The following is a 26,684-nucleotide window of genomic DNA, read 5'->3' as shown; positions in this document are numbered from 1 at the left end:
TCCCCTCCCCCCACAGTCACATCAGTCTCTGTACAGAGGAGCTTACACTCTAATGTCCCCTCCCCCCCACAGTCACATCAGTCTCTGTACAGAGGAGCTTACACTCTAATGTCCCCTCCCCCACAGTCACATCAGTCTCTGTACAGAGGAGCTTACACTCTAATGTCCCCTCCCCCCACAGTCACATCAGTCTCTGTACCAGAGGAGCTTACACTCTAATGTCCCCTCCCCCACAGTCACATCAGTCTCTGTACAGAGGAGCTTACACTCTAATGTCCCCTCCCCCACAGTCACATCAGTCTCTGTACAGAGGAGCTTACACTCTAATGTCCCCTCCCCCCCACAGTCACATCAGTCTCTGTACAGAGGAGCTTACACTCTAATGTCCCCTCCCCCCACAGTCACATCAGTCTCTGTACAGAGGAGCTTACACTCTAATGTCCCCTCCCCCCACAGTCACATCAGTCTCTGTACAGAGGAGCTTACACTCTAATGTCCCCTCCCCCCACAGTCACATCAGTCTCTGTACAGAGGAGCTTACACTCTAATGTACCCTCCCCCCCACAGTCACATCAGTCTCTGTACAGAGGAGCTTACACTCTAATGTCCCCTCCCCCCACAGTCACATCAGTCTCTGTACAGAGGAGCTTACACTCTAATGTCCCCTCCCCCCACAGTCACATCAGTCTCTGTACAGAGGAGCTTACACTCTAATGTCCCCTCCCCCCACAGTCACATCAGTCTCTGTACAGAGGAGCTTACACTCTAATGTACCCTCCCCCCCACAGTCACATCAGTCTCTGTACAGAGGAGCTTACACTCTAATGTCCCCTCCCCCCACAGTCACATCAGTCTCTGTACAGAGGAGCTTACACTCTAATGTCCCCTCCCCCCACAGTCACATCAGTCTCTGTACAGAGGAGCTTACACTCTAATGTCCCCTCCCCCCACAGTCACATCAGTCTCTGTACAGAGGAGCTTACACTCTAATGTACCCTCCCCCCCACAGTCACATCAGTCTCTGTACAGAGGAGCTGACAATTTAAATGAAGACACAAAAATACAAGAATTGTTTTGTAAAAAATAAAATGATAAATGTAGAATCCTTTCCATGAATATTGTTTCTCTCTGCAGCTCGGCGTTCATGTTGGGCTTTTATTCGGCGTGTTTCCTGGTGCTCTTCATGGTGCTCGGCGTCTCCCTCATCTATTCCTGTATAAAGGTGAGTCCCGGGGGGTGACACATGGCGGCCGGTTCCCGGGTCACCCCCCTCCTCCGTCAGGTCTTTATTGCTTGGTGTGCAAGAAGGAAAGAGTCAAAAACAGAACATATAAAGTCCAGGCTCAACTCTATTCAGACTCTTACATCATACAAAGCCAACGCATTTCGGGGGTACAAATGGTCCCTCCCCCCTGGTTGGGGCTGGTACTGTACTATATGGGGGGGATCCTGAGAGGTAATTGGTAGGATCGCTCCAGATGTTGGGTAACCAGATGCCGAAACCCCCCCGCCCCCCGCCAGGATTCTTCCAGTGTTATCCGTTCTGCACACACTTTGTTCTGCAGCATTCAGCCCTGATGAAGGCCTTTAAACCCCCGAAACGTGTTGGCGTTTTATGATATAGGAGTAAAATTGAATCAGGAGGTCAGAAGAAAAAGTCACCTGCTGGCATTATCTGTGTTAGAGTTCCAATTCTCAGAGAATGGCCGTCACATTCTCTCTGCTGCCCTTCTCTACGTCTTCCAGCTGCTGCAGCTTGGCAGTCTTCCCAATCCGCTGCTGTTCTTCCTGATGAAGAGATTTCCTCTTCTTGTGTTCTCTGTTTATCTCTCGGGTCATTTGATATTGTTTTGTTGAGGCGCCATCCATCTGTCTGAGGGCAGGCGTCAATTATTGAGATCTATTACCCAATAAGCGGGCAGCGCACAGCGAGACGCCGATTAATAATGATTTTCTCCTCTGCGGACGGTCAGCTGGAGGATCTGTGCATAATGTGAGGAAACATGATGAGCCGCCTCGGGGTACAAATCCCCCCCCCCCCCTCGATGGTCCCAGATGGGATGAGATGTTTACAAAGGAGACTTCTTCTTATAATGAGGATTATTGTTACTATACTAGTCCCTGTACAGTACAGTATAGTCCCTATATAAGTATGGTATAGTTCCAGTACAGTATAATCCCTATATATGTATGGTATAGTCCCAGTACAGTATAGTTCCTATATAAGTATGGTATAGTCCCTATGTAAGTATGGTATAGTCCCTGTACAGTATAGTCCCTATATAAGTATAGTATAGTCCCTGTACAGTATAGTCCCTATATAAGTATGGTATAGTCCCTGTACAGTATAGTCCCTATATATGTATAGTATAGTCCCTGTACATTATTTTTCCCTATACAGTACAGTATAGTCCCTATATATGTATAGTATAGTCCCTATATATGTATAGTATTGTCCCTGTACAGTACAGTATTGTCCCTGTACAGTATAATCCCTATATAAGTATAGTCCCTATATAAGTATGGTATAGTCCATGTACAGTATAGTCCCTATATAAATATAGTATAGTCCCTGTATAGTACAGTATAGTCCCTGTATAATATAGTCCCTGTACAGTATAGTCCCTATATATGTATAGTATAGTCCCTGTACAGTATTTTTTCCCTATACAGTACAGTATAGTCCCTATATATGTATAGTATATTCCCTGTACAGTATAGTCCATATATATGTATAGTATTGTCCCTGTACAGTACAGTATTGTCCCTATACAGTACAGTATAATCCCTATATAAGTATAGTCCCTATATAAGTATGTTATAGTCCCTATATAAATATAGTATAGTCCCTGTATAGTACAGTATAGTCCCTGTATAATATAGTCCCTGTACAGTATAGTCCCTATATAAGAATAATATAGTCCCTATATAAGTATGGTATAGTCCCTATATATGTATAGTATAGTCCCTGTACAGTATTTTTTCCCTATACAGTACAGTATAGTCCCTATATATTTATAGTATAGTCCCTGTACAGTATAGTCCCTATATATGTATAGTATTGTCCCTGTACAGTACAGTATTGTCCCTATACAGTACAGTATAATCCCTATATAAGTATAGTATAGTCCCTATATAAGTATGGTATAGTCCATGTACAGTATAGTCCCTATATAAATATAGTATAGTCCCTGTATAGTACAGTATAGTCCCTATATAAGTATAATATAGTCCCTGTACAGTATAGTCCCTATATAAGTATAATATAGTCCCTGTTCAGTATAGTCCCTATATAAGTATGGTATAGTCCCTGTACAGTATAGTCCCTATATAAGTATAATATAGTCTATGTATAGTACAGTATAGTCCCTATATAAGTATAGTATAGTCCTCATATAATATATTTTCCATATAGTATAGTACAGCTTAGTCCCATATGCTTTAATCCCTGTACAGTATAGTCCCCGTATAGTACAGTATACTGCTTGTACAGTACGTATAGTCCCCGCCTAGTACTGTATAGTTCCTGCATAGTATAATAATAGTATATTAATTGTATAGTACAGTATGGTTCCCGTACAATATAGTATAGTCCCCATATGGTAAAGTATAGTTCCTGTATAGTATAGTCCCCATACACTATAGTATAGTCCCTGTATAGAACAATATAATCACGGTACAGCATAGTCCCAACATAGTACAGTATAGTTCCTATATAGTATAGTCCTTGTACAGTATAGTATAGTCCCCTCATAGTTCAGTATAGTCCCCATACATTATAGTATAGTAGTGTCCCCGTATAGTTCAGTATAGTTCCCGTATAGTATAGTCCCCGTATGGTTCAGTATTGTCCCCATACACTATAGTATAATCCCTGTATAGAACAATATAGTTAGTCACTGTAGAGTATAGTACAGTATAGTTCCTCTATATTATAGTATAGTAGTGTCCCCGTATAGAACAGTATAGTCCCTGTATAAAACAGTATAGTACTCATATAGTACAGTATAGTCCCCGTACAGTATATTGTATAGTCCCCATATATTACAGTAAAGTCCCCTTATAGTTTAGTCCCTGTACAGTGTAGTCTCTGTATAGTCCTTGTACAGCATGGTAATGAATAGTCCCGATATAGTCCTTGTATAGTATAATCCCTGTATTGTATAGTCCCAATATAGTACAGTATATTACTCTTACGGTATAGTATATTCCCCATATAGTATTGTCCCTGTATAGTATAATCCCTGTACACTATAGTCCCCATACAGTATAATATAATCCATGTACAGTATAGTTCCCATATAGTACAGTATAGTATAATCCTTGTATAGTATATAGGTTATAGGTGTGTGTAAAGTGGACCTGTAGTGAAGTGTTACACTCGCCCCTCCTGGGCTCCAGCGCTGGGTCTCCCCTCCAGCGGGCGGTTAATTAGGAGTCGGTTCTTCTGATCAGCACCGCAGCCAATCGGGAGTCAGTGCCTGACTGAATGCAATTGATTTACATATTTACATCATCCGGTTATTCCCACAGTGACAGCACATCCCTTACAGTGGTTGTAAACCTCAGACATGAAATGTGAACAAAGCATATCCCTCTATAGTGTGTACTTGTCTCAAGAATGCCCCATCATTGGTGTCAGTGGGAGGAATAGTGCCCCATCATTGGTGTCAGTGGGAGGAATAGTGCCCCATCATTGGTGTCAGTGGGAGGAATAGTGCCCCATTATTGGTGTCAGTGGGAGGAATAGTGCCCCATTATTGGTGTCAGTGGGAGGAATAGTGTCCCATCATTGGTGTCAGTGGGAGGAATAGTGCCCCATCATTGGTGTCAGTGGGAGGAATAGTGTCCCATCATTGGTGTCAGTGGGATTAATAGTGCCCCATCATTGCTGTCAGTGGGAGGAATAGTGCCCCATCATTGGTGTCAGTGGGAGGAATAGTGCCCCATCATTGGTGTCAGTGGGAGGAATAGTGCCCCATCATTTGTGTCAGTGGGATGAATAGTGTCCCATCATTGGTGTCAGTGGGATGAATAGTGTCCCATCATTGGTGTCAGTGGGAGGAATAGTGCCTCATCATTGGTGTCAGTGGGAGGAATAGTGCCCCATCATTGGTGTCAGTGGGAGGAATAGTGCCCCACCATTGGTGTCAGTGGGAGGAATAGTGCCCCATCATTGGTGTCAGTGGGAGGAATAGTGCCCCATCATTGGTGTCAGTGGGAGGAATAGTGTCCCATCATTGGTGTCAGTGGGATGAATAGTGTCCCATCATTGGTGTCAGTGGGAGGAATAGTACCTCATCATTGGTGTCAGTGGGATTAATAGTGCCCCATCATTGGTGTCAGTGGGAGGAATAGTACCTCATCATTGGTGTCAGTGGGATTAATAGTGCCCCATCATTGGGGTCAGTGGGAGGAATAGTGCCCCATCATTGGTGTCAGTGGGAGGAATAGTGTCCCATCATTGGTGTCAGTGGGAGGAATAGTGCCCCATCATTGGTATCAGTGGGAGGAATAGTGTCCCATCATTGGTGTCTGTGGGAGGAATAGTGCCCCATCATTGGTATCAGTGGGAGGAATAGTGTCCCATCATTGGTGTCTGTGGGAGGAATAGTGCCCCATCATTGGTGTCAGTTGGAGGAATAGTGCCCCATCATTGGTGTCAGTGGAAGGAATAGTGTCCTATCATTGGTGTCAGTGGGAGGAATAGTGCCCCACCATTGGTATCAGTGGGAGGAATAGTGCCCCATCATTGGTGTCAGTGGGAGGAATAGTGCCCCACCATTGGTATCAGTGGGAGGAATAGTGTCCCATCATTGGTGTCAGTGGGAGGAATAGTGCCCCACCATTGGTATCAGTGGGAGGAATAGTGTCCCATCATTGGTGTCTGTGGGAGGAATAGTGCCCCATCATTGGTGTCAGTGGGAGGAATAGTGTCCCATCATTGGTGTCTGTGGGAGGAATAGTGCCCCATCATTGGTGTCAGTGGGAGGAATAGTGCCCCATCATTGGTGTCAGTGGAAGGAATAGTGTCCTATCATTGGTGTCAGTGGGAGGAATAGTGCCCCACCATTGGTATCAGTGGGAGGAATAGTGCCCCATCATTGGTGTCAGTGGGAGGAATAGTGCCCCATCATTGGTGTCAGTGGGAGGAATAGTGCCCCACCATTGGTATCAGTGGGAGGAATAGTGTCCCATCATTGGTGTCAGTGGGAGGAATAGTGCCCCACCATTGGTATCAGTGGGAGGAATAGTGTCCCATCATTGGTGTCTGTGGGAGGAATAGTGCCCCATCATTGGTGTCTGTGGGAGGAATAGTGTCCCATCATTGGTGTCAGTGGGAGGAATAGTGCCCCACCATTGGTATCAGTGGGAGGAATAGTGTCCCATCATTGGTGTCAGTGGGAGGAATAGTGCCCCACCATTGGTATCAGTGGGAGGAATAGTGTCCCATCATTGGTGTCAGTGGGATGAATAGTGTCCCATCATTGGTGTCAGTGGGATGAATAGTGTCCACTATTTTTTTTTGGCCCCTGAAACTCATGTTTTGTGTAATTTTGCTAAAGAACCATTAAAGCGCTCTTATCTTTTGGGCCACATGCGACACTTAAGTCGCAGGCTGGGCACCAGGTTTCTAAATCATCTATTAGGATTCATTTATAGTCTTTTTAAATTGTCAGCTCCGTGGTCAAGCATCCCGACTTCAGTGGCTGAATTATATTTCTGTAAAACCTAAATCTCTGTTTTCACAGCTCTTTCCGGCTCCTCTTCAGACTTTATCTAAGAAGATCGTCCAGTCCCGGATAAACAGCAGTGCAGTGGGCGTGCTCATCATCATCCTCGTCTTCCTCTCCGCTTTCGTTAACATGGTAATCCCGATTCCCCCCCCCCCCCCCCGTAACTTGGAGGTTAAATACGTCTCTTCCTGACGAAGATTTTGTGTCATCAAAATGTAAACCCCTCCCATATCCTCTTCTATGCCCGCCCCCCCTCCTGCGCTCTCAAAACCATAAGCTCCTCCCAAATGGTTTACCATCGGCCCCTCCCCCTTTTTTTTAAAATCCCGCTATTCTCTGTGATATGTAAAAGGGGGCGCTCCGACTGTAAAAGGTGCGATTTTATTTTATTACCTTCCAGTTCATGTGCAGCAAGAAGAACCTGAAGAGCTGCCTGGCCGCCGAGTACAACGTCACCCCGGCCAATGTCACCCCCTGCTGGGTCAGGAACTCCGCCCACAATTACAGCCTGGCCACTGAGAACGGATTGTGCGGAGACTCCACCCCAAACTGCAACTTCCCAGAGGTAGGTCACGCCGTTCTGACTCCGCCCCCCCCTTTTCATTTCTTGGTAGGGGAAAGGTGCAAAGCACAGGTGATCGAGGTTTTTGAAATAAAATTGGAGACTAGGCATGCGCACCGCCGAACAACGCGTTCGTTATTTCGTTTCTTTCTTTTCTTCGGGTCAGTCGTTGCGATCGCAATTCGAAAATCTGAAAATAGGAAAGAAAATCTGAAAATTCTAAATAACTAACTAATAATAATAACAACTATTAAATTCTAGGTACTGGAATTTTCTTTCAAATGTGGCTGTTGGTGAACGTAATGAATACAAATTTATCCGAAGTTACGAATTATCCGAAATAACGAATGCCGCATCTAAACGAATGGAACGTAACAAATAAATAATAATAATAAAAAGTTTTCATTATTGTTATTTATTATTAATTCATTACATTCTGTTTGTTTAGATGCGGCATTCGTTATTTCAGATAATTCGTAACCTCGGATAAATTCGTATTCGTTACGTTCACTAACAGCCAATGACAGCTGATCACACAATGTAAACCGAAGCCGGTTATTGGTTATTTCCCCCTCACGCTAACAACACGAAGAGAAAAGAATAAAGACCGTTACTGGCTTCTGTAAAAAGGACCCAAGATTTGCCCACCATGTTCTAGACATGTGCACTGCCGAAAAATCTGTTTGTTTTCAATTCATGCGTTTTTTTTTTTGTAAATTCTAAGATTTGGAATTCGTAAATTTGAAAATTCTAGAATTCGGAATTCGTAAATTTGATAATTCGTAATTTGTAAAATTTTAAAATTTGGAATTTGTCATTTCGTAAATTAGAGAATTGTGGATTCGTAAATTAGAAAATTGTGAATTTGTAAAATTTGAAAATTCAGAATTTGTCATTTCGTAAATTAGAAAATTGTGAATTCGTAAATTAGAAAATTCGGAATTTGTAAAATTTGAAAATTTGGAATTTGTAAAATTTGAAAATTCGTAATTTGTAATTTCGTAAATTAGAAAATTGTGAATTTGTAAATTAGAAAATTTGGAATTTGTAAATTTGAAGATACGGAATTTGTAAATTTGGAAATTCGTAAATTAGAAAATTGAGAATTCGAAAATTCAGAATGTGTAAATTTGAAAATTCTAGAATTCGGAATTTGTAACTTTGAAAATTCGGAATTCGTAAATTCGTAAATTTGAAAATTCGAAGATTCCGAATTCGTAAATTTATAAATTCAGAAATTTGTAAATTCGAAAATTCAGAATTTGAAAATTCATGAACTCATAAATTCTAAATTTGTAAGTTCGAAAAATTCTAAATTTGTAAGTTCGAAAAATTCTAAATTTGTAAGTTCGAAAAATTCTAAATTTGTAAGTTCGAAAAATTCTAAATTCGTAAATTTGAAAATTCGAAGCTTCGGAAATTTGAAAATTCGAAGCTTCGGAAATTTGAAAATTCGAAGCTTCGGAAATTTGAAAATTCGAAGCTTCGGAAATTTGAAAATTCGAAGCTTCGGAAATTTGAAAATTCGAAGCTTCGGAAATTTGAAAATTTCACAGAGGCTAACAGAGACCAGATCTTCTCTGATCTCCTCTATGGTCTTGGAGGACTTTAGTGACTTCCTCTAAACACTTTTAAGTAAAAAAAAAAAAAAAGTTGGACCCATTTACCCTGCCCCCCCTTTTTTCCTGTGTATATATATATATATATTCGATCTGAGTGATTGTGAGATGTGACCATTGATGGATTGTGTTTTCTTTGCAGTATTTCACCTCCTGCATCCTCCTCAGCCTCCTGGCCTGCTCCGTCTTTCTTCACATCAGCAGCATCGGGAAGCTCATTCTCATGCTCCTCATCGACTTTCTCTATGTGATTATTGTGGAGGTCCCGCAGGTGGCGCTGTTTGACAACGCAGACCTGCTGGTGGCAGCCAATCAGATGTAAGTAAAAAAAAAAAAAAAAAAAAAAGTAATTTGGATGTGACGCTCTTTGCTGTAGTTTATATAATGACTTCACAACTCTGTGGAAATATTTAATATTTAAAGTGCGTCCGATAGATAAAGAGCGTGGAAGGGTTGGATCCTCTGTCAGGATTTTATTGCCGTCTGTGTCCCGGTGACTCTTATCAGTGAGAAAAAAAAAACTGGCTGAGGGTTCAATGATTCCATAATATCTTCAGAACTAAAAAAAATAAAAATTGCTTTCGATACATTGTAACCAGTTGAGGATTTTTGCACGTAAGAGAGGCGCCAAATAAAAGGTCAAATTCTGGTCACTTATTTCCTTGTCGCCGGCGTGGAAAGGGGCGGAGATCATTTGTATTTAACTGCCGACCCCCCAATATGTGTACACACACTATATGACCCCAAAAGTATCGGGACGCCTGCCTTTACACGCACATGAACTTTAATGACATCACAGTCTTAGTCCCGAGGGTTCAATATTGAGTTAACTCCGCCCCTTTGCAACTATAACAGCTTCAAACTCTTCTGGGAAGGCAGTACACAAGGTTTAGGAGATGTGTCTATGGGAAATGTTTGACCGTTCTTCCAGAAGAGCATTTGTGAGGTCAGGTACTGATGTGGATAAAAAGGCCTGGCTCGCATTCATCCCAAAAGTGTTCTATCGGGTTGAGGTCAGGACTCTGTGCAGGCCTGTCAAGTTCCTCCACCCCAAACTCACTCATCCATGTCTTTATGGACCTTGCTTTGTGCACTGGTCCAAATCATTTGGTGGAGGGGGGGGGGGGGTAATTATGTGGTGTGGGGGGTGTTTTTCAGGGGTTGGGCTCGGCCCCCTTAGTTCCAGTGAAGGGAACTCTTAAGGTGTCAGCATACCAAGACATTTTGGACAATTTCATGCTCCCAACTTTGTGGGAACAGTTTGGGGGACGGCCCCTTCCTGTTTCAACATGACTGCGCACCAGTGCACAAAGCAAGGTCCATAAAGACATGGATGAGCGAGTTTGGGATGGAGGAACATGAGTGGCCCGCACAGAGTCCTTGACATCAACCCGATAGAACTCCTTTGAGATGAATCAGAGCGGAGACTACAAGCCAGGCCTTCTCATCCAACATCAGTGCTTGACCTCACAAATGCTCTTCTGGAAGAATGGTCAAATATCCCCATAGACACCCTCCTAAACCTTGTGGACGGCCTTCCCAGAAGAGTTGAAGCTGTTATAGCTGCAAAGGGCGGAGCCAACTCAATATTGAACCCTCCGGACTAAGACTGGGATGCCATTAAAGTTCATGTGCGTGTAAAGGCAGGCGTCCCAATACTTTTGGTAATCTAGTGTATGTATAGATCAAGGTATCAGGTACAGTGTTGGCAGCTTTCCTTTGCTTTACTCTTTGTTGTTTTTTTTTTTTTTTAAATGTGATGACCCAAACGCGGATTTTCCGCATAAATATTGCAGACGTAAGAGATACGTCCTACAAACGTCACCGAGGTTCCCAGGATGCATCTCTTACTTCCCGCTCCTCTCCGCTCCTCTCCTCTTCTCTCCGCTCCTCTCCTCTCCTCTCTTCTCCTCTCCTCTCTTCTCCTCTCCTCTCCTCCTGCATTGGCTCCCTCTGCCGCTATTACTGGAGCAGCTGCTGTATATAATGACACTTGTAGAGATTCTGTAAGTGTCATTAAGTAAATCATACAAATCAATGTATTGTTACATTGTAATTACAATTCCGTTCATATGTAGAATAAAGATGGGGCCACATCTGCATACTACAAGTTTACATCCTTTGGAAAATGAAATGTATTCCTATATATCCCTAATGAACTCCTTCCTCCCCTTCTCCCCACAGCTATTGTTTGAGAATTGTCTTTGTATCTTTAGTTTCTTTTTACCATTAGAGAATAATTAAACCTAATTAGTCCTAAATGACTCCTCCTTCCCCTTCTCCCCTTACCTATTGCTTGCTGAATTTCTTCATGTCTTTCATTTGTTTTTACCAATAAAGTATATCTAAACTTAAGCAGCCCTTATTAACCCCTTCCTCCCCTTCTCCCCATAGCTATTGTTTGAGAATTGTCTTTGTATCTTTAGTTTCTTTTTACCATTAAATTATAACTAAACCCAATTAGTCTTAATTGACTTCTTCCTCCCCTTCTCCCTATAACTATTGCATGATGATTTTATTTATGTCTTTGATTTCTTTTTACCAATAAAGTATATCTAGACTTAATTAGCCCCAGTTTTAACCCCTTCCTCCCCTTCTCCCCATAGCTATTGCTTGCAGATTTTTTATTTTTTTTTACCTCTAGTTTATTTATTTTTTATTTTATTTTTTTTACCAATAAAGTATATCTAAACCTAATTAGCCGTAATTAACTCCTTCCTCCCCTTCTCCCCGTAGCTATTGCTTGCTGATTTTTTATTTATTTTTTTACCTCTAGTTTTTTTGTACCAATAAAGTATATCTAAACCTAATTAGCCGTAATTAACTTCTTCCTTCCCTTCTCCCCATAGCTATTGCTTGCTGTTTTTTTTTTTTTACCTCTAGTTTTTTTATACCAATAAAGTATATCTAAATCTAATTAGCCGTAATTAACTCCTTCCTCCCCTTCTCCCCGTATCTATTGCTTGCTGTTTTTTTTTTCTTCTAGTTTTTATTTTATTTTTTATTTTTTTAACAATAAAGTATACCTAAACCTAATTAGTCATAATTAACCCCTTCCTCCCTTTCTTCCCATAGCTATTGCTTGCTGATTTTTTTTTTTTTATTCTAGTTTTTGTTTTTACCAATAGAGGTAAAAAAAAAAAATCAGCAAGCAATAGTTACGGGGAGAAGGGGAGGAAGGAGTTAATTATGGCTAATTAGGATTAGATATACTTTATTGGTAAAAAAAATAAAATAACTAGGGGTAAAAAAAAAAAAAATCAGCACACAATAGATATGGGGAGAAGGGGAGGAAAGGGTTAATTACGGCTAATTAGGATTAGATATAGTTTATTGGTAAAAAACAAAACAAAAACAAAACCTAAAGTATATCTAAACCTAATTAGCCGTAATTAACTCCTTCCTTCCCTTCTCCCCATAGCTATTGCTTGCTGATTTTTTTTTTTACCTCTATTTTTTTTATACCAATAAAGTATATCTAAACCTAATTAGCCGTAATTAACTCCTTCCTCCCCTTCTCCCCGTCGCTATTGCTTGCTGTTTTTTTTTTCTTCTAGTTTTTATTTATTTATTTATTTATTTTTTCTTCTAGTTTTTATTTATTTATTTATTTTTAACAATAAAGTATACCTAAACCTAATTAGTCGTAATTAACCCCTTCCTCCCATAGCTATTGCTTGCTGATTTATTTTTTTATTTTTTTAATTCTAGTTTTTGTTTTTACCAATAGAGGTAAAAAAAAATAAAAAATCAGCAAGCAATAGTTACGGGGAGAAGGGGAGGAAGGAGTTAATTAAGGCTAATTAGGTTTAGATATACTTTATTGGTAAAAAAAACAAACAAAAAAAAATAACTAAGGGTAAAAAAAAAAAAATCAGCACACAATAGATATGGGGAGAAGGGGAGGAAAAGGTTAATTACGGCTAATTAGGATTAGATATACTTTATAGGTAAAAAAAAAATAAAAATAACTAAGAGTAAAAAAAAGGGTTAATTACGGCTAATTAGGATTAGATATAGTTTATTGGTAAAAAACAAAACCTAAAGTATATCTAAACCTAATTAGCCGTAATTAACTCCTTCCTCCCCTTCTTCCCGTAGCTATTGCTTGCTGATTATTATTTTTTTTTACCTCTATTGGTAAAAACAAAAACTAGAATTAAAAAAAAAAATCAGCAAACAATAGTTACGGGGAGAAGGGGAGAAGGGGAGGAAGGAGTTAATTACGGCTAATTAGGTTTAGATATACATTATTGGTAAAAAAAATAAAAAAAAATAACTAGAGGTAAAAAAAAAATCAGCACGCAATAGATATGGGGAGAAGGGGAGGAAAGGGTTAATTACGGCTAATTAGGATTAGATATACTTTATTGGTAAAAAACAAAACAAAAACAAAGCCTAAAGTATATCTAAACCTAATTAGCCGTAATTAACTCCTTCCTCCCCTTCTCCCCGTAGCTATTGCTTGCTGATTATTATTTTTTTTATCTCTAGTTTTTTTTATTTACCATTAAAGTATAGCTAAATGCAACACTTTTTTTCGTTTTAGTTTTGGATAGAGAAGAGAAGGGTTAGAGCACCAGTCGTTTTTTTTTTTTTTGCTGTCTGTGACCTCGTTATGGAGATTCGCCATTTTTTGTCCTGTTTACCGTTATCAAGAGTGAAAGAAAATCCCAAAAGTTGACATCACAACACTAATAGAAGAGAAATCTTCCAATGGGGACACTAGTTCTGATGACACACTAGGATTCCCTCACTCTGGAGGGATCTCCTCTCACTTCCTGTTTTGGCTATGTGACAGGAAGTAAGGGGAAATCCCAGCAATGGGACACAGATGGCAAAAATAAATAAAAAGTCTGGGTTTTCAGCCCTCCCTTACTCTATCAAAAATGTTTGAAAAAGTTTTGCCTTTAGTTACACTTTTTTAGAAATGTTTGCATTTTACTTTGTTTATTAGTTTTTTTAGCGTTTTTAATTTATAAATGCATTTATTGTGTTTTGTACGGGAAGTTTTAGTATCACTTTAAACTGGAAAATTAGATGTTAAAATGTTTACTTTTTGTTTATAGCAAAACTTTTTGTAAACCAACACACTGGTCACAACATTTTTTATTACATTTTTTTTGCATATTCTGTCTATAGATTCAATAAAAATAAAATCATTTTACAAAACAATATTGTCAACAGAAAGAGTGTTTTTTCCTAAACAAAACATTGTACAGTACAGTAACAATGTAGTTACAGTTTGTTACATTGTTACCTTAAGTAATGACACCAAATAAACCGTCTCATAGCAGAAGTGCAACAATTGCTGTGCTCCATGATGGAGTGTGTGCGGGGGGGGGGGGGGGGGGGTGGGGGTGGGAGGGGAACTAGATAAGGGGCTTGCACACCAATCAGCCATAACATTATGACCACTGACAGGTAAAGTGAGTGAATAATATTGGGGAGGGAAGGCTCATTGATAGCGGTGGGGAGGGAAGACTCATCGTTGATGGAGATGGGAAGAGGAAGGTTCATTGATGGAGGTGGGGAGGGAGGGCTCATTGATAGAGATGGGGGAGGGAAGGCTCATTGATAGAGGTGGGGAGGGAGGACTCATTGATAGAGATGGGGGAGGGAAGGCTCATTGATAGTGGTGGGGAGGGAAGACTCATCATTGATGGAGATGGGAAGGGGAAGGCTCATTGATGGAGGTGGGGAGGGAAGGCTCATTGATGGAGGTGGGGAGGGAAGGCTCATTGATGGAGGTGGGGAGGGAGGGCTCATTGATAGAGATGGGGGAGGGAGGGCTCATTGATAGAGGTGGGGAGGGAAGGTTCATTGATGGAGGTGGGGAGGGAAGGCTCATTGATGGAGGTGGGGAGGGAAGGCTCATTGATGGAGGTGGGGGAGGGAAGGCTCATTGATGGAGGTGGGGGAGGGAAGGCTCATTGATAGAGGTGGGGAGGGAAGACTCATTGATGGAGGTGGGGAGGGAAAACTCATCATTGATGGAGGTGGGGAGGGAAGGCTCATTGATGGAGGTGGGGAGGGAAGGCTCATTGATGGAGGTGGGGAGGGAAGGCTCATTGATGGAGGTGGGGAGGGAAGGCTCATTGATGGGGGTGGGGAGGGAAGGCTCATTGATGGAGGTGAGGAGGGAAGTCTCATTGATGGAGGTGGAGAGGGAAGACTCATCATTGATGGAGGTGGGGAGGGAAGTCTCATCATTGATGGAGATGGGAAGGGGAAGGCTCATTGATGGAGGTGGGGAGGGAAGGCCCATTGATGGAGGTGGGGAGGGAAGGTTTATTGGTGGAGGAAGGGAGGGAAGGCTCATTGATGAAGGTGGGGGGGGGGGGGGTTGGCCCTTGAGCATGGAGCATTGGAGAAAGGTGGCCTGGTCTGATGGATTGTTTGAGGAACAAAACAACGAGTTTGAGGTCTTGACTTGGCCTCAGGGCTGGTGCAAGGAATTTTGTGTACTTGGGCAAAGGAGCATTTTGCATCCTACTCTCCCATCCATCTGACACCCCCTCCCTACACTATCCTCCCGCCACACCCACCATTGTGGCAGGAGAGCATTGTGACAAGAAAGGGGTATATGGGCAGTGTGACAGGAGGAGGACAGTAGGACAAGAGGGGGGTAGTGTGGGGGGCAGTATGACATGTGAGGGGGAGGGGGCAATGAAACAGGAGGGGGGCAGTGGGATAGGAAGGGGGTAGTGTGGGAGGAAGTGGGGCAGGAGGGATCAGTGGGATACATGTGGGGCAGTGGAACAAAAGGAAGGCAGTGAGACAGAAGGGGGTATTGTGGGGGGAAGTGGGATAGGAGGAAGCAGTGGCACACGTGTGGGGCAATGGAACAAGAGGGGAGTAGTGAGACAGGAGGGGGGAATTGGAACAGGAGGAGGGCAGTGGGACAGGTAGGGGTCAGTGTCACAAGCAAAGGGCAGTGTCAATCTGATCACATACTTTGGGAATGACCAATCCTCCCAGGTGGGGGACAGGGTGACAGGTGGGGTGCAGTGGGACAAGAGGGGGCAGGGGTCACTCTAATCACATACACCTTGGTGATGACCACTTTTTCCAGGTGGGGGGGGAGGCATTGTGACAGAAGGGGGGCAGTGTCATTCACACACACTTTGGGAAGCACCAGTCCTCCCCTGTCCTGCAGCGGCTCCTCCAGATGGTGTCAGTGTAGAGTATCTGGTGTCGGGGGGGTAGCTGTGTCCCAGGCAGGCAGAAGATCTCTGGCGGCAGCTTTGGCACAGAGCAGCGTGGGGTTCTTCACACTGACCACCCCCTCTTCTTCCTTCTCCTCCACAGGCCCTCCACCGGCACCCCCTTTGCCTTACCCACCCTACTCACCACACCATTCCTCATTGGAGCCTGCATAACAGCGAGCCCCCGACTGCTCCAAGCACACCTGGATCCGCCCACCGCCCCACCCTCCTCTGCACCCTTGCAGGGCCGATGGCTCCACATTCTCCAGATCTCAATTAAATTGATTATCTGTAGGATGTGCTGGTGAAACAAGTCAGATCCATAGAGGCCTCCACCTCCCAAATTACAGGACTTAAGGGATCTGCTACTGAGGGCTTGGTGCCAGATATCACAACATACCTTAACGGGTCTAGCGGGGTCCATGCCTGGACAGGTCAGGGCTGTTCTAGAGGCCAAAGGGGAAACCTACTCAATAATAGGTGGGTGGTCATAATGTTATGGCTGATCAGTGTGTGTATTTATCGGATAATAACGTGTATATTTCGCCACATTGTTTTTCTAGTTTTGGGCAGAGTGAAGGTGAAAACCCCAAAATAGGTTACATTTTTCCATCTAAGTCCGGCTGGGAAGATTCCTCCTTGCTTCCTGTTCCTAAGATGCAACAGGAAATGAGAGTGAATTTTACTCATAGACAGTTGTCACACCAGAACACGTGTCCTCTTTTTTTGTTAAAAAAAAATATATATTATATATATATAAAATTTTTAAAAAAAAAATAAACAAAAAAAACAAAACATAAAAAAACATAAAAATTATATAAAAATATACACACATATATATATATATATATTATATATATATATATATATATATATATATATATATATATATATATATATATATATATATATATATATATATATATATATATATAGTTATATAATGTATATTATATATATGTATATTTTTATATAATAAAATATTATAATAATAAATTAATTATTATATATTAATAATAATTATATATATATTTAATAAATTAATATTATATATTATAATATTTTATTATTATATAAAAAAAATATTTATATAATAAAATATTATAATATATAATATTAATAAATTTATGAATAATAATAATTATATATATATATATATATATATATATATATATATATATATATATATATATATATATATATATATTTTTTATAAATTAAAATTATATATTATTATAATATTTTATTATTATATAAAATATATATATATATATATATATATATATATATATATATATATATAAATATATTTTTATGTTTGTTTTTTATTTTTTTAAAGCATTTTTTATATATAAAGTATATTTTTATATACTAAAATATTATAATAATATATAATATTAATTTATTTTTATATATATCTATATATATATATATATATATATATATATACACACACACACACACACACCATATATTAAAAATAATTATTTTTTTAAATATAAAAAATAAAATAAGATAACAAATATTTTGTTGGAGTACATTCTATCCTTTACTGCGATGCAGCATATAAATACACCATTTAGAAATACAGTCCAATCACACAATAAATAAAATGCCTAACGTGATGTGCCCTGAACTATTCATGCATGTCGCTGCTTTACCCTGTTAGCATTACGTGGCGCCTAAGGTACCCCCGAAATACCTAGCAGTGCAATGTCAGATGTGTGGTGTTGGACCCCCACCCCCCCCCCACATCCTACATGGCGCCACAACCAAACTCTACGCAATACTTCAATAAGAATTGGATGTGATTGGGGGGTGGGGGGGGCAGTGAAGCGGGATAAAGGAGGGGAAGGAGCTCAAAGGCCCAAGGCTTTATTGAAGGACGACACATATAGGGAGAGTTGGGGGGAGGAGAACACCTTCTCAGACATTGTCCTCCACCGTAAAGGCGAAGTTAACCTTTTGCACCCCCAGTAGATATTTAAAAATCTGTGCAGCTTTGAAAAATAATCATTTTATTGTTTTACATTATTGTTGGCCATTATGGATCTCCATCAGAAGCCTGGCTAAAAAAAGACTCCTCGTTAGAGAGAGTTTGAGTTTGAGTTTGAGATCTGGATCTAAAATTTTTCCGACAACAAAATCCGATCGTTTAAATTCCGATCGCGTCGTAGACAATTTCCGACGGACAAAGTGCCAGGCACGCTCAGAATAAAATTACGAGACGAAAGCTATTGGCCACTGGCCCTCTTTATAGACCCGTCGTACGTGGTTTACGTCACCTCGTTCCCGAACGAACGATCGGATTTCCCGACAACTTTGTGTGACCCGTGTGTATGCAAGACAAGTTTGGGACAAAATCCGTCAGAAAAAAAATCAGACGGATTTTGTCGTTGGAATGTCCGACCCGTGTGTGCGGGGGCATTAGGCCTCATTCACAGAGGCTTGTTTTTGCCCACAGGCGTTCCGTGCATACCCATGTAGGCAGTCTCATTTATGCCAACTAAAAAAAAAAAAAAAAATAAAAAAAAACACTTACTGCAAAAAACAAAAACAAAAAAAAAATTATATTGGCCTCCGACAATTGATTCTTTGTTTAACTGTAAAATGTGTATTTATTTCTTCTATAACAAAGCATAGAATCATGACAAACAATTCTGCAATTACGTTTCTTTTTTTTCTTTTTTTTTCTCTCTTGTCAAATTTGTTTATTGAATTTTATTTATTTTATTATTTTATTTGAATTTTAACAATTAGTATACATAAGTACATATGGTGGCAGCACAAGAAAAGATCACATATATGGTAATAATAATATCGAGTTGTAGTTCCAACATAAACTAAAAGTAGTTTAACTAAAACAATTTTAACATGGATCGAACTAATCAAAAGATTGCATCATACATTGTATATGAGAGGATAAAACCTGCAATTCCATTTCTTATTAGTGTTTGCTAAATAATGCATACGATTAAAAGTAAGCAAACAAAACGGTGAGAAGGTATCCAGGTGATATTCGTGCTTTTTGATACCTTGGTCTCGCTTACTAGACATGTGCACTGCGAAAAATTAGTTTGTTTTCATTTCATTTGTTTTTTTGTTTTGTTTTTTCCCCCATTTTTCAGGTCATTCGTTATATGATCGCAATTCGTAAATTCCTGAATTTGTAAAGTCGGAAATTCTAAAATTCATAAATTTGTAAATCCGAAAAAAAAGAAAAGAAAAATCCACAAATTCGAAAGAACGAAAATCAAAAAAAATTCTAAATAATAAAATGAACCAACTAATATTATAAATATTAAATTATAGGTATTGTAATTTCCTTCCAAATTTGGCTGTTTGTGAACGTAACGAATACCAATTTATCAGAATTAACGAAAACCAGTTTTTCTGCAATTACATTTCTTTTTTTTTTTTTTTCTCTCTTGTCAAATTTGTTTATTGAATTTTATTTATTTTATTATTTTATTTGAATTTTAACAATTAGTATACATAAGTACATATGGTGGCAGCACAAGAAAAGATCACATATATGGTAATAATAATATCGAGTTGTAGTTCCAACATAAACTAAAAGTAGTTTAACTAAAACAATTTTAACACGGATCGAACTAATCAAAAGATTGCGTCATACATTGTATAAGAGAGGATAAAACCTGCAATTCCATTTCTTATCAGTGTTTGCTAAATAATGCATACGATTAAAAGTAAGCAAACAAAACGGTGAGAAGGTATCCAGGTGATATTCGTGCTTTGTGATACCTTGGTCTCGCTTACTAGACATGTGCACTGCGAAAAATTTGTTTGTTTTCATTTCATTCGTTTTTTTGTGGGTTTTTTTGCCCGTTTTTCAGGTCATTCGTTATATGATCGCAATTCGTAAATTCCTGAATTTATAAAGTCGGAAATTCTAAAATTCATAAATTTGTAAATCCGAAAAAAAAAATCCAAAAATTCGAAAGAACGAAAATCGAAAAAAATTCTAAATAATAAAATGAACCAACTAATATTATAACTATTAAATTATAGGTATTGCAATTTCCTTCCAAATTTGGCTGTTTGTGAACGTAACGAATACCAATTTATCCGAATTAACGAAAACCCGTTTTTTTTCCGAATATTCAAAAAAAAATTCATGAATTCGTAAATCCGAAAAACCCCGACAATTCAAAAATCTGAAATAATAACATATTAACTTATAGTTAGATTGGAATTTCCTTTAAAATTTCAAATTTGGCTGTTAGCGAACGTAACGAATACTAATTTATCCGAAGTAAAAAATTATCCAAAATAACGATTGCCGCATCTAAACAAATGAAACAGAACAAATTAATAATAAAAAAAGTTTATTATTTTTATTATTATTATTATTTTTATTATTATGAATTCGTTATGTTCCATTCGTTCAGATAAGCCATTCGTTATTTTGGATAATTTGTAACTTCGGATAAATTCGTATTTGTTACATTCACTAACAGCCAAATTTGAAAAAGAAGTTACAATATAATTATGAGTTAATAGTTATTATTTTAGATTTTTCAAATTGTCAGGTTCTTTCAGATTTACGAATTGTCAAATTTACGAATTCATGAATTTTTTAATATTTAAATTTACGAATATTTGGAAAAAATGTGTTAAACTGGTTTTTCGTTAATTCGGATGTTTTCGAATTAAGGAATTTGTCTAAATTTGTTTAAAAAAAAATAAAAAATAATTCGGAACTAAAGGAATTGCACATGTTTATCGTTTATCCCAATTGGGCTCAAACTGTAAGCAGGGACCGGTTATCAATACGATCGACAAGGAAGAGATAAATGGATACTCAAACTTTAAAAAGAAGATCATTGTAGTATTGTATTGTATTGTATTGTAGTAATTAGAAGCTCTAGGATGGTTCAGCCCAAGCTTGCCATTTTTTTTTATTTTTTTTTTATAACCAGTTCTAGAATAATTTTTGCATGCTAGCATCATTTCGTATTGTGCTCGAATATTCAATCTAATGATGACGTTTGATATATTCAGAGAATTGCTTCTGATAAATGAATTCTGACACATTTCACAGAATAGAAAGAATATATAATATATTCTATTCTAATCTTTTCTATTCGAATTCATTCTGTACCAAATATATATTATATATATTTTTTTTTCTATTCTATTGTTTTTTTTTCTATGCTAGTCTTTTCTATTATTTTCTATTCCATTCTTAGGCCAAAAATAATAAGCTGACGCCACAGATTTCAAAACTGATCCTATAGCACCCTCTAGTGTTCAGATTGCAGAATGATCTGTGATTACTAATTACTCCTTTTTTCTTTTTTTATCTTTTTTTAGTGAGTCCAGCAGCAACTCAACAGAACCCTGGTAAGAAAAATCGGTATTTTTGTTTTAATTGTTGTAATTTACAAAGAAATCTGGTGTAGGGTGCAGATGTTGCTCATCAGTCAGAAGGAATATTATTATTATTATTTTTTTTTTTAATGGTTAATACTACGTTTTAAGTTGGCATGGCAGGATCTCTCGCTCGTGTTCTCACTGCGGTTCTGGTCATTTTGGCAAAGACCTTGTATGGATGGTTCATGAGTTTTATTATGCAACTTTTTTTTGTATTTTTTTTTTTTTTTTACAATTTGTTAGGAGCCCCATTAAGGGGCTTTGGTGAAATAGCAGAGAAAGGCACTGAGGACAGAGATTACCCAGTTCCTTTCTTTGTAGCCTCGGCTCCCGTGAGGGTAGGGGCGTTCAGCAGGGGAATCTGCATCGCACAGGGTGATTAGTGTGTGCCCAGGCACACCCAGCACACCCTGTGCACATGCCTATGCACCTGGGGCAAATCATTTTTTACATCCCCCCCCCCCTCTATATACTGTATACAAATGATTTAAAATTAGTAAAATTGTTCAATTAAATGAATAACTATAATGTCTTGAAAAGAAACAAAGGCAATTAAAAAAAAGTCTCTGTCTGAATGTTGTGCAAATACAGTATGTATAACAGATACACTCACCGGACACTTTATTATTTAGACCTGTTAATTGGTGCTTTGTGCACTGGTCCAAATCATTTGGTGGAGGGGGGATTATGGTGTGGGGTGGAAGGGGGATTATGGTGTGGGGAGAGGGGGGATTATGGTGTGGGGTGGAAGGGGGGATTATGGTGTGGGGTTGTTTTTCAGGGGTTGGGCTTGGCCCCTTAGTTCCAGTGAAGGGAACTGTTAAGGCGTCAGCATAACAAGACATTTTGGACAATTTCATGCTCCCAACTTTGTGGGAACAGTTTGGGGGCGGCCCCTTCCTGTTCCAACATGACTGCCCACCAGTGCACAAAGCAAGGTCCTTAAAGACATGGATGAGCGAGTTTGGGGTGGAGGAACTTGAGTGGCCGGCACAGAGTCCTTGACATCAACCCGATAGAACCCATTTGGGATGAATTAGAGCGGAGACTGCGAGCCAGGCCTTCTCATCCAACATCAGTGCCTGACCTCACAAATGCGCTCCTGGAAGAATGGTCAAACATTCCCGTAGACACACTCCTAAACCTTGTGGACGGCCTTCCCAGAAGAGTTAAAGCTGTTATAGCTGCAAAGGGCGGAGCCAACTCAATATTGAACCCTACGGAATAAGACTGGGATGCCATTAAAGTAAATGTGTGTAATGGCAGGCGTCCCAATACTTTTGGTAATCTAGGGTATGTATAGATCAAGGTATCAGGTACAGTGTTAGCAGCTTTCCTTTGTTCCTGTAATAACTAAATATATGCTGAGGAGGTCTAATGTTGCTGGTGGGGGACTTATTGTTGCCGAGGGTGGGTCTTATATTGCTGGGGGGGAGGGGGGGTCAGATGTTGCTGGGAGAGATCTTCTGTTGAGGGAGGGACTATTGTTGTTGGCTGACGGAGAGTCTATTGATGCTGGCTGCGGGGAGATCTGTTGTTGCTGCAGATAGTCTATTGTTACTAGAGGGGAAAATGTTGTTGCGTCTGATTCATTGTTGTTAGGGGGATCTATTGTTACTGGCTGCAGGGGATCCATTTTACTGCTTTTCTTGCTATCGTTACCAAATTCCGTACAAATTACTGAGCACCACAAAATTATATGTGGTTCTGTATTCTTTAAAAGGGGCGGTACTGGGAGGTGGGTAGGGGATGGAACCATGGGATGGTGCTCGGAGGTGGGTAGGGGGCGGAACCATGGGATGGTGCTCGGAGGTGGGTAGGGGATGGAACCATGGGATGGTGCTCGGAGGTGGGTAGGAGGCGGAACCATGGGATGGTGCTCGGAGGTGGGTAGGGGGCGGAACCATGGGATGGTGCTCGGAGGTGGGTCGGGGCGGAACCATGGGATGGTGCTCAGAGGTGGGTCGGGGCGGAACCATGGGATGGTGCTCGGAGGTGGGTAGGGGGCGGAACCATGGGATGGTGCTCGGAGGTGGGTAGGGGGCGGAACCATGGGACGGTGCTCGGAGGTGGGTAGGGGATGGAACCATGGGATGGTGCTCGGAGGTGGGTAGGGGGCGGAACCATGGGATGGTGCTCGGAGGTGGGTAGGGGATGGAACCATGGGATGGTGCTCGGAGGTGGGTAGGGGATGGAACCATGGGACGGTGCTCGGAGGTGGGTAGGGGATGGAACCATGGGATGGTGCTCGGAGGTGGGTAGGGGGCGGAACCATGGGATGATGCTCGGAGGTGGGTAGGGGATGGAACCATGGGATGGTGCTCGGAGGTGGGTAGGGGATGAAACCATGGGATGGTGCTCGGAGGTGGGTAGGGGATGGGACCATTGGATGGTGCTCGGAGGTGGGTAGGGGATGGAACCATGGGATGATGCTCGGAGGTGGGTAGGGGGCAGAACCATGGGATGGTGCTCGGAGGTGGGTAGGGGATGGAACCATGGGATGGTGCTCGGAGGTGGGTAGGGGATGGAACCATGGGATGGTGCTCGGAGGTGGGTAGGGGATGGAACCATGGGATGGTGCTCGGAGGTGGGTAGGGGGCGGAACCATGAGATGGTGCTCGGAGGTGGGTAGGGGATGGAACCATGGGATGGTGCTCAGAGGTGGGTAGGGGATGGAACCATGGGATGGTGCTCGGAGGTGGGTAGGGGGCGGAACCATGGGATGGTGCTCGGAGGTGGGTAGGGGATGGAACCATGGGATGGTGCTCGGAGGTGGGTAGGGGGCGGAGACAAGGGGTGACTCCAAAAGGGGGAGTTCCTGCACCTGTTCTCTGAGAAAAAAAGCCCTGTATATATATATATATATATATTTGTAATTATTATTACTGGTATATGAAGATGATTTTTGTTCCCCTGAAAAGCTCCCTTTGTGTCTTTGCAGCACCATCGACAGAGTCGCGCTGAAGATCGCCACGCCGATTATAATCACGGTGTTCGTTCTGGCGCTGTATCTGCACGCTCAGCAGGTGGAGTCTACGGCCCGGCTGGACTTCCTGTGGAAGCTTCAGGTACTTCACTGTGAGACCCCCAAATTGTTCCGGAGGATTCTGTACAAAGTCGGGGGGGGGGGGGGGGGGAGGGAGTGATTAGGACTGAATTGCCACCAGATGCCGTTTGCATGCTGGTTTGTATAAAAAGAGTTTTTGTATCAATAAATGATCTCTTCATAAAAACTGAATTTTGCCAAAACTTTCTGTGGGAGCCGTGGACAGGGGACATGTGTCTCTGATTATAAAACGCTTCATGGGAAACAAAATGTTTCAATTATAAAGGGACACATGTTGGAAATCTTTTCTTATATACAGGGCAGTATATAAGGCAGGGCAAAAGGGGCGGCTGCCGTGGGCACCATCATTGTTGTGGGGCCCAAAGCAGCTGCCTCATACTTGCCAACTATCCCAGTTTAAATTCCCTTGTCCCTTGCAGTTTTAGTCCCGTGCTGTGTCCCGATAGCTCAGTGTGAAGTTCTGTTACTGATGCTGCCCTGCTCTGCCCTATTGCCGTGTACAGGGGACTCACCTGCAGACCCTGTGTTTACATATAAATACCCTGCAATGATATGTAAATAGCGGCAGCATTAATATGTATATAGCCACGGACCAGCGGCATTGATATGTAACTAGAGGCAGCATTCATATGTATATCATGCCCCCCTGAGGCTATATCTACCTCTGCTGAATGCTGCTCACTGAGGAGGTATAGGGGCATGCTTGAAAGTCCTGACTACAACTGTGGTTATTGAGCCTAACATCAGCCTGTTCTGCAAAGCAAATTGCCCCTTACATTGGTGGTCAGTATAAATCCCTCCTTACATTGGTAGTTACTGTGAATGCTTCTATTACACTGGGGGTCCGTGTAAATTCCCCATTACACTGGGGGTCCTGTAAATTCCCCATTACACTGGGGGTCCGTGTAAATTCCCCATTACACTGGGGGTCCGTGTAAATTCCCCATTACACTGGGGGTCCGTGTAAATTCCCCATTACACTGGGGGTCCGTGTAAATTCCCCATTACACTGGGGGTCCGTGTAAATTCCCCATTACACTGGGGGTCCGTGTAAATTCACCATTACACTGGGGGTCCGTGTAAATTCCCCATTACACTGGGGGTCCGTGTAAATTCCCCATTACATTGGTGGCCAGTGTAAATTCCTCATTACATTGGTGGTCAGTGGAAATTCCCCATTACATTGGTGGTCAGTGTAGAGTCCACCACTATATATTTGCCAAAGATTTCCAGCTGTGCTCTACACAGGATTCAGAATTTTCCACAGCGTGCTGCCTCCTAACTAATCCCATCCCCCCACCACTGCCACTGATCCCATCAACGCCCCCAGCATTGCCACTGATCACCCCCCCCCCCCCCCCCCTCCAGCATTGACACTTTTCCCAGGAGTCCTAGGAGTCTTCTGTCTGTTGATGGGTCCGCTCACCTCCACAGTCCATGGTGTGCAGGCAATGAGGAGATGATGTGCAGTATCCTTTAGCAACTATTCAGTGAACAGTAATGATGTGCACTAACCTCTTGCAACCAATCATAGAGCGGTAAGGACACGCAGTAACCTCTAGCAACCAACCAATGACGAGTAATAATGTGGAGTAACCTCTAGCAACCAATTAATGAATGGTTAGGATGTCCAGTAACCCCTAGCAACCAGTAAGCAGTATTGATGTACAGTAATCTCTAGCAACCAATCAGTGAGCAGTGTTGATGTGCAGTAATCTCTAGCAACCAATCAGCGAGCAGTATTGATGTACAGTAATCTCTAGCAACCAATCAGCGAGCAGTATTGATGTACAGTAATCTCTAGCAACCAATCAGTGAGCAGTATTGATGTACAGTAATCTCTAGCAACCAATCAGCGAGCAGTATTGATGTACAGTAATCTCTAGCAACCAATCAGCGAGCAGTATTGATGTACAGTAATCTCTAGCAACCAATCAGTGAGCAGTATTGATGTACAGTAATCTCTAGCAACCAATCAGCGAGCAGTATTGATGTACAGTAATCTCTAGCAACCAATCAGTGAGCAGTATTGATGTACAGTAATCTCTAGCAACCAATCAGCGAGCAGTATTGATGTACAGTAATCTCTAGCAA

General features: G+C 41.1%; 1 protein-coding gene across 1 annotated transcript in view; it reads left to right on the top strand.

Moving 5' to 3' along the window:
- ADCY5 (adenylate cyclase 5) overlaps nt 1-26,684 on the top strand; it is a 289,522-nt gene that overhangs the window by 248,400 nt on the left and 14,438 nt on the right. Inside the window, 6 exon segments of the mRNA XM_077449730.1 lie at nt 1,135-1,222; nt 6,753-6,869; nt 7,138-7,302; nt 9,061-9,236; nt 21,464-21,493; nt 24,465-24,591. Of these exon segments, the coding sequence (XP_077305856.1) occupies nt 1,135-1,222; nt 6,753-6,869; nt 7,138-7,302; nt 9,061-9,236; nt 21,464-21,493; nt 24,465-24,591 (703 nt within the window).

This window comes from Lithobates pipiens, unplaced genomic scaffold, assembly GCF_037356315.1.
Source record: "Lithobates pipiens isolate NorthernLeopardFrog02 unplaced genomic scaffold, aLitPip1_a1.2 Scaffold_22, whole genome shotgun sequence".
NCBI lineage: Eukaryota > Metazoa > Chordata > Amphibia > Anura > Ranidae > Lithobates > Lithobates pipiens.
The sequence above is the reverse complement of the archived record's forward strand: the minus strand, read 5'-3'. Positions and strand labels throughout refer to the sequence as shown.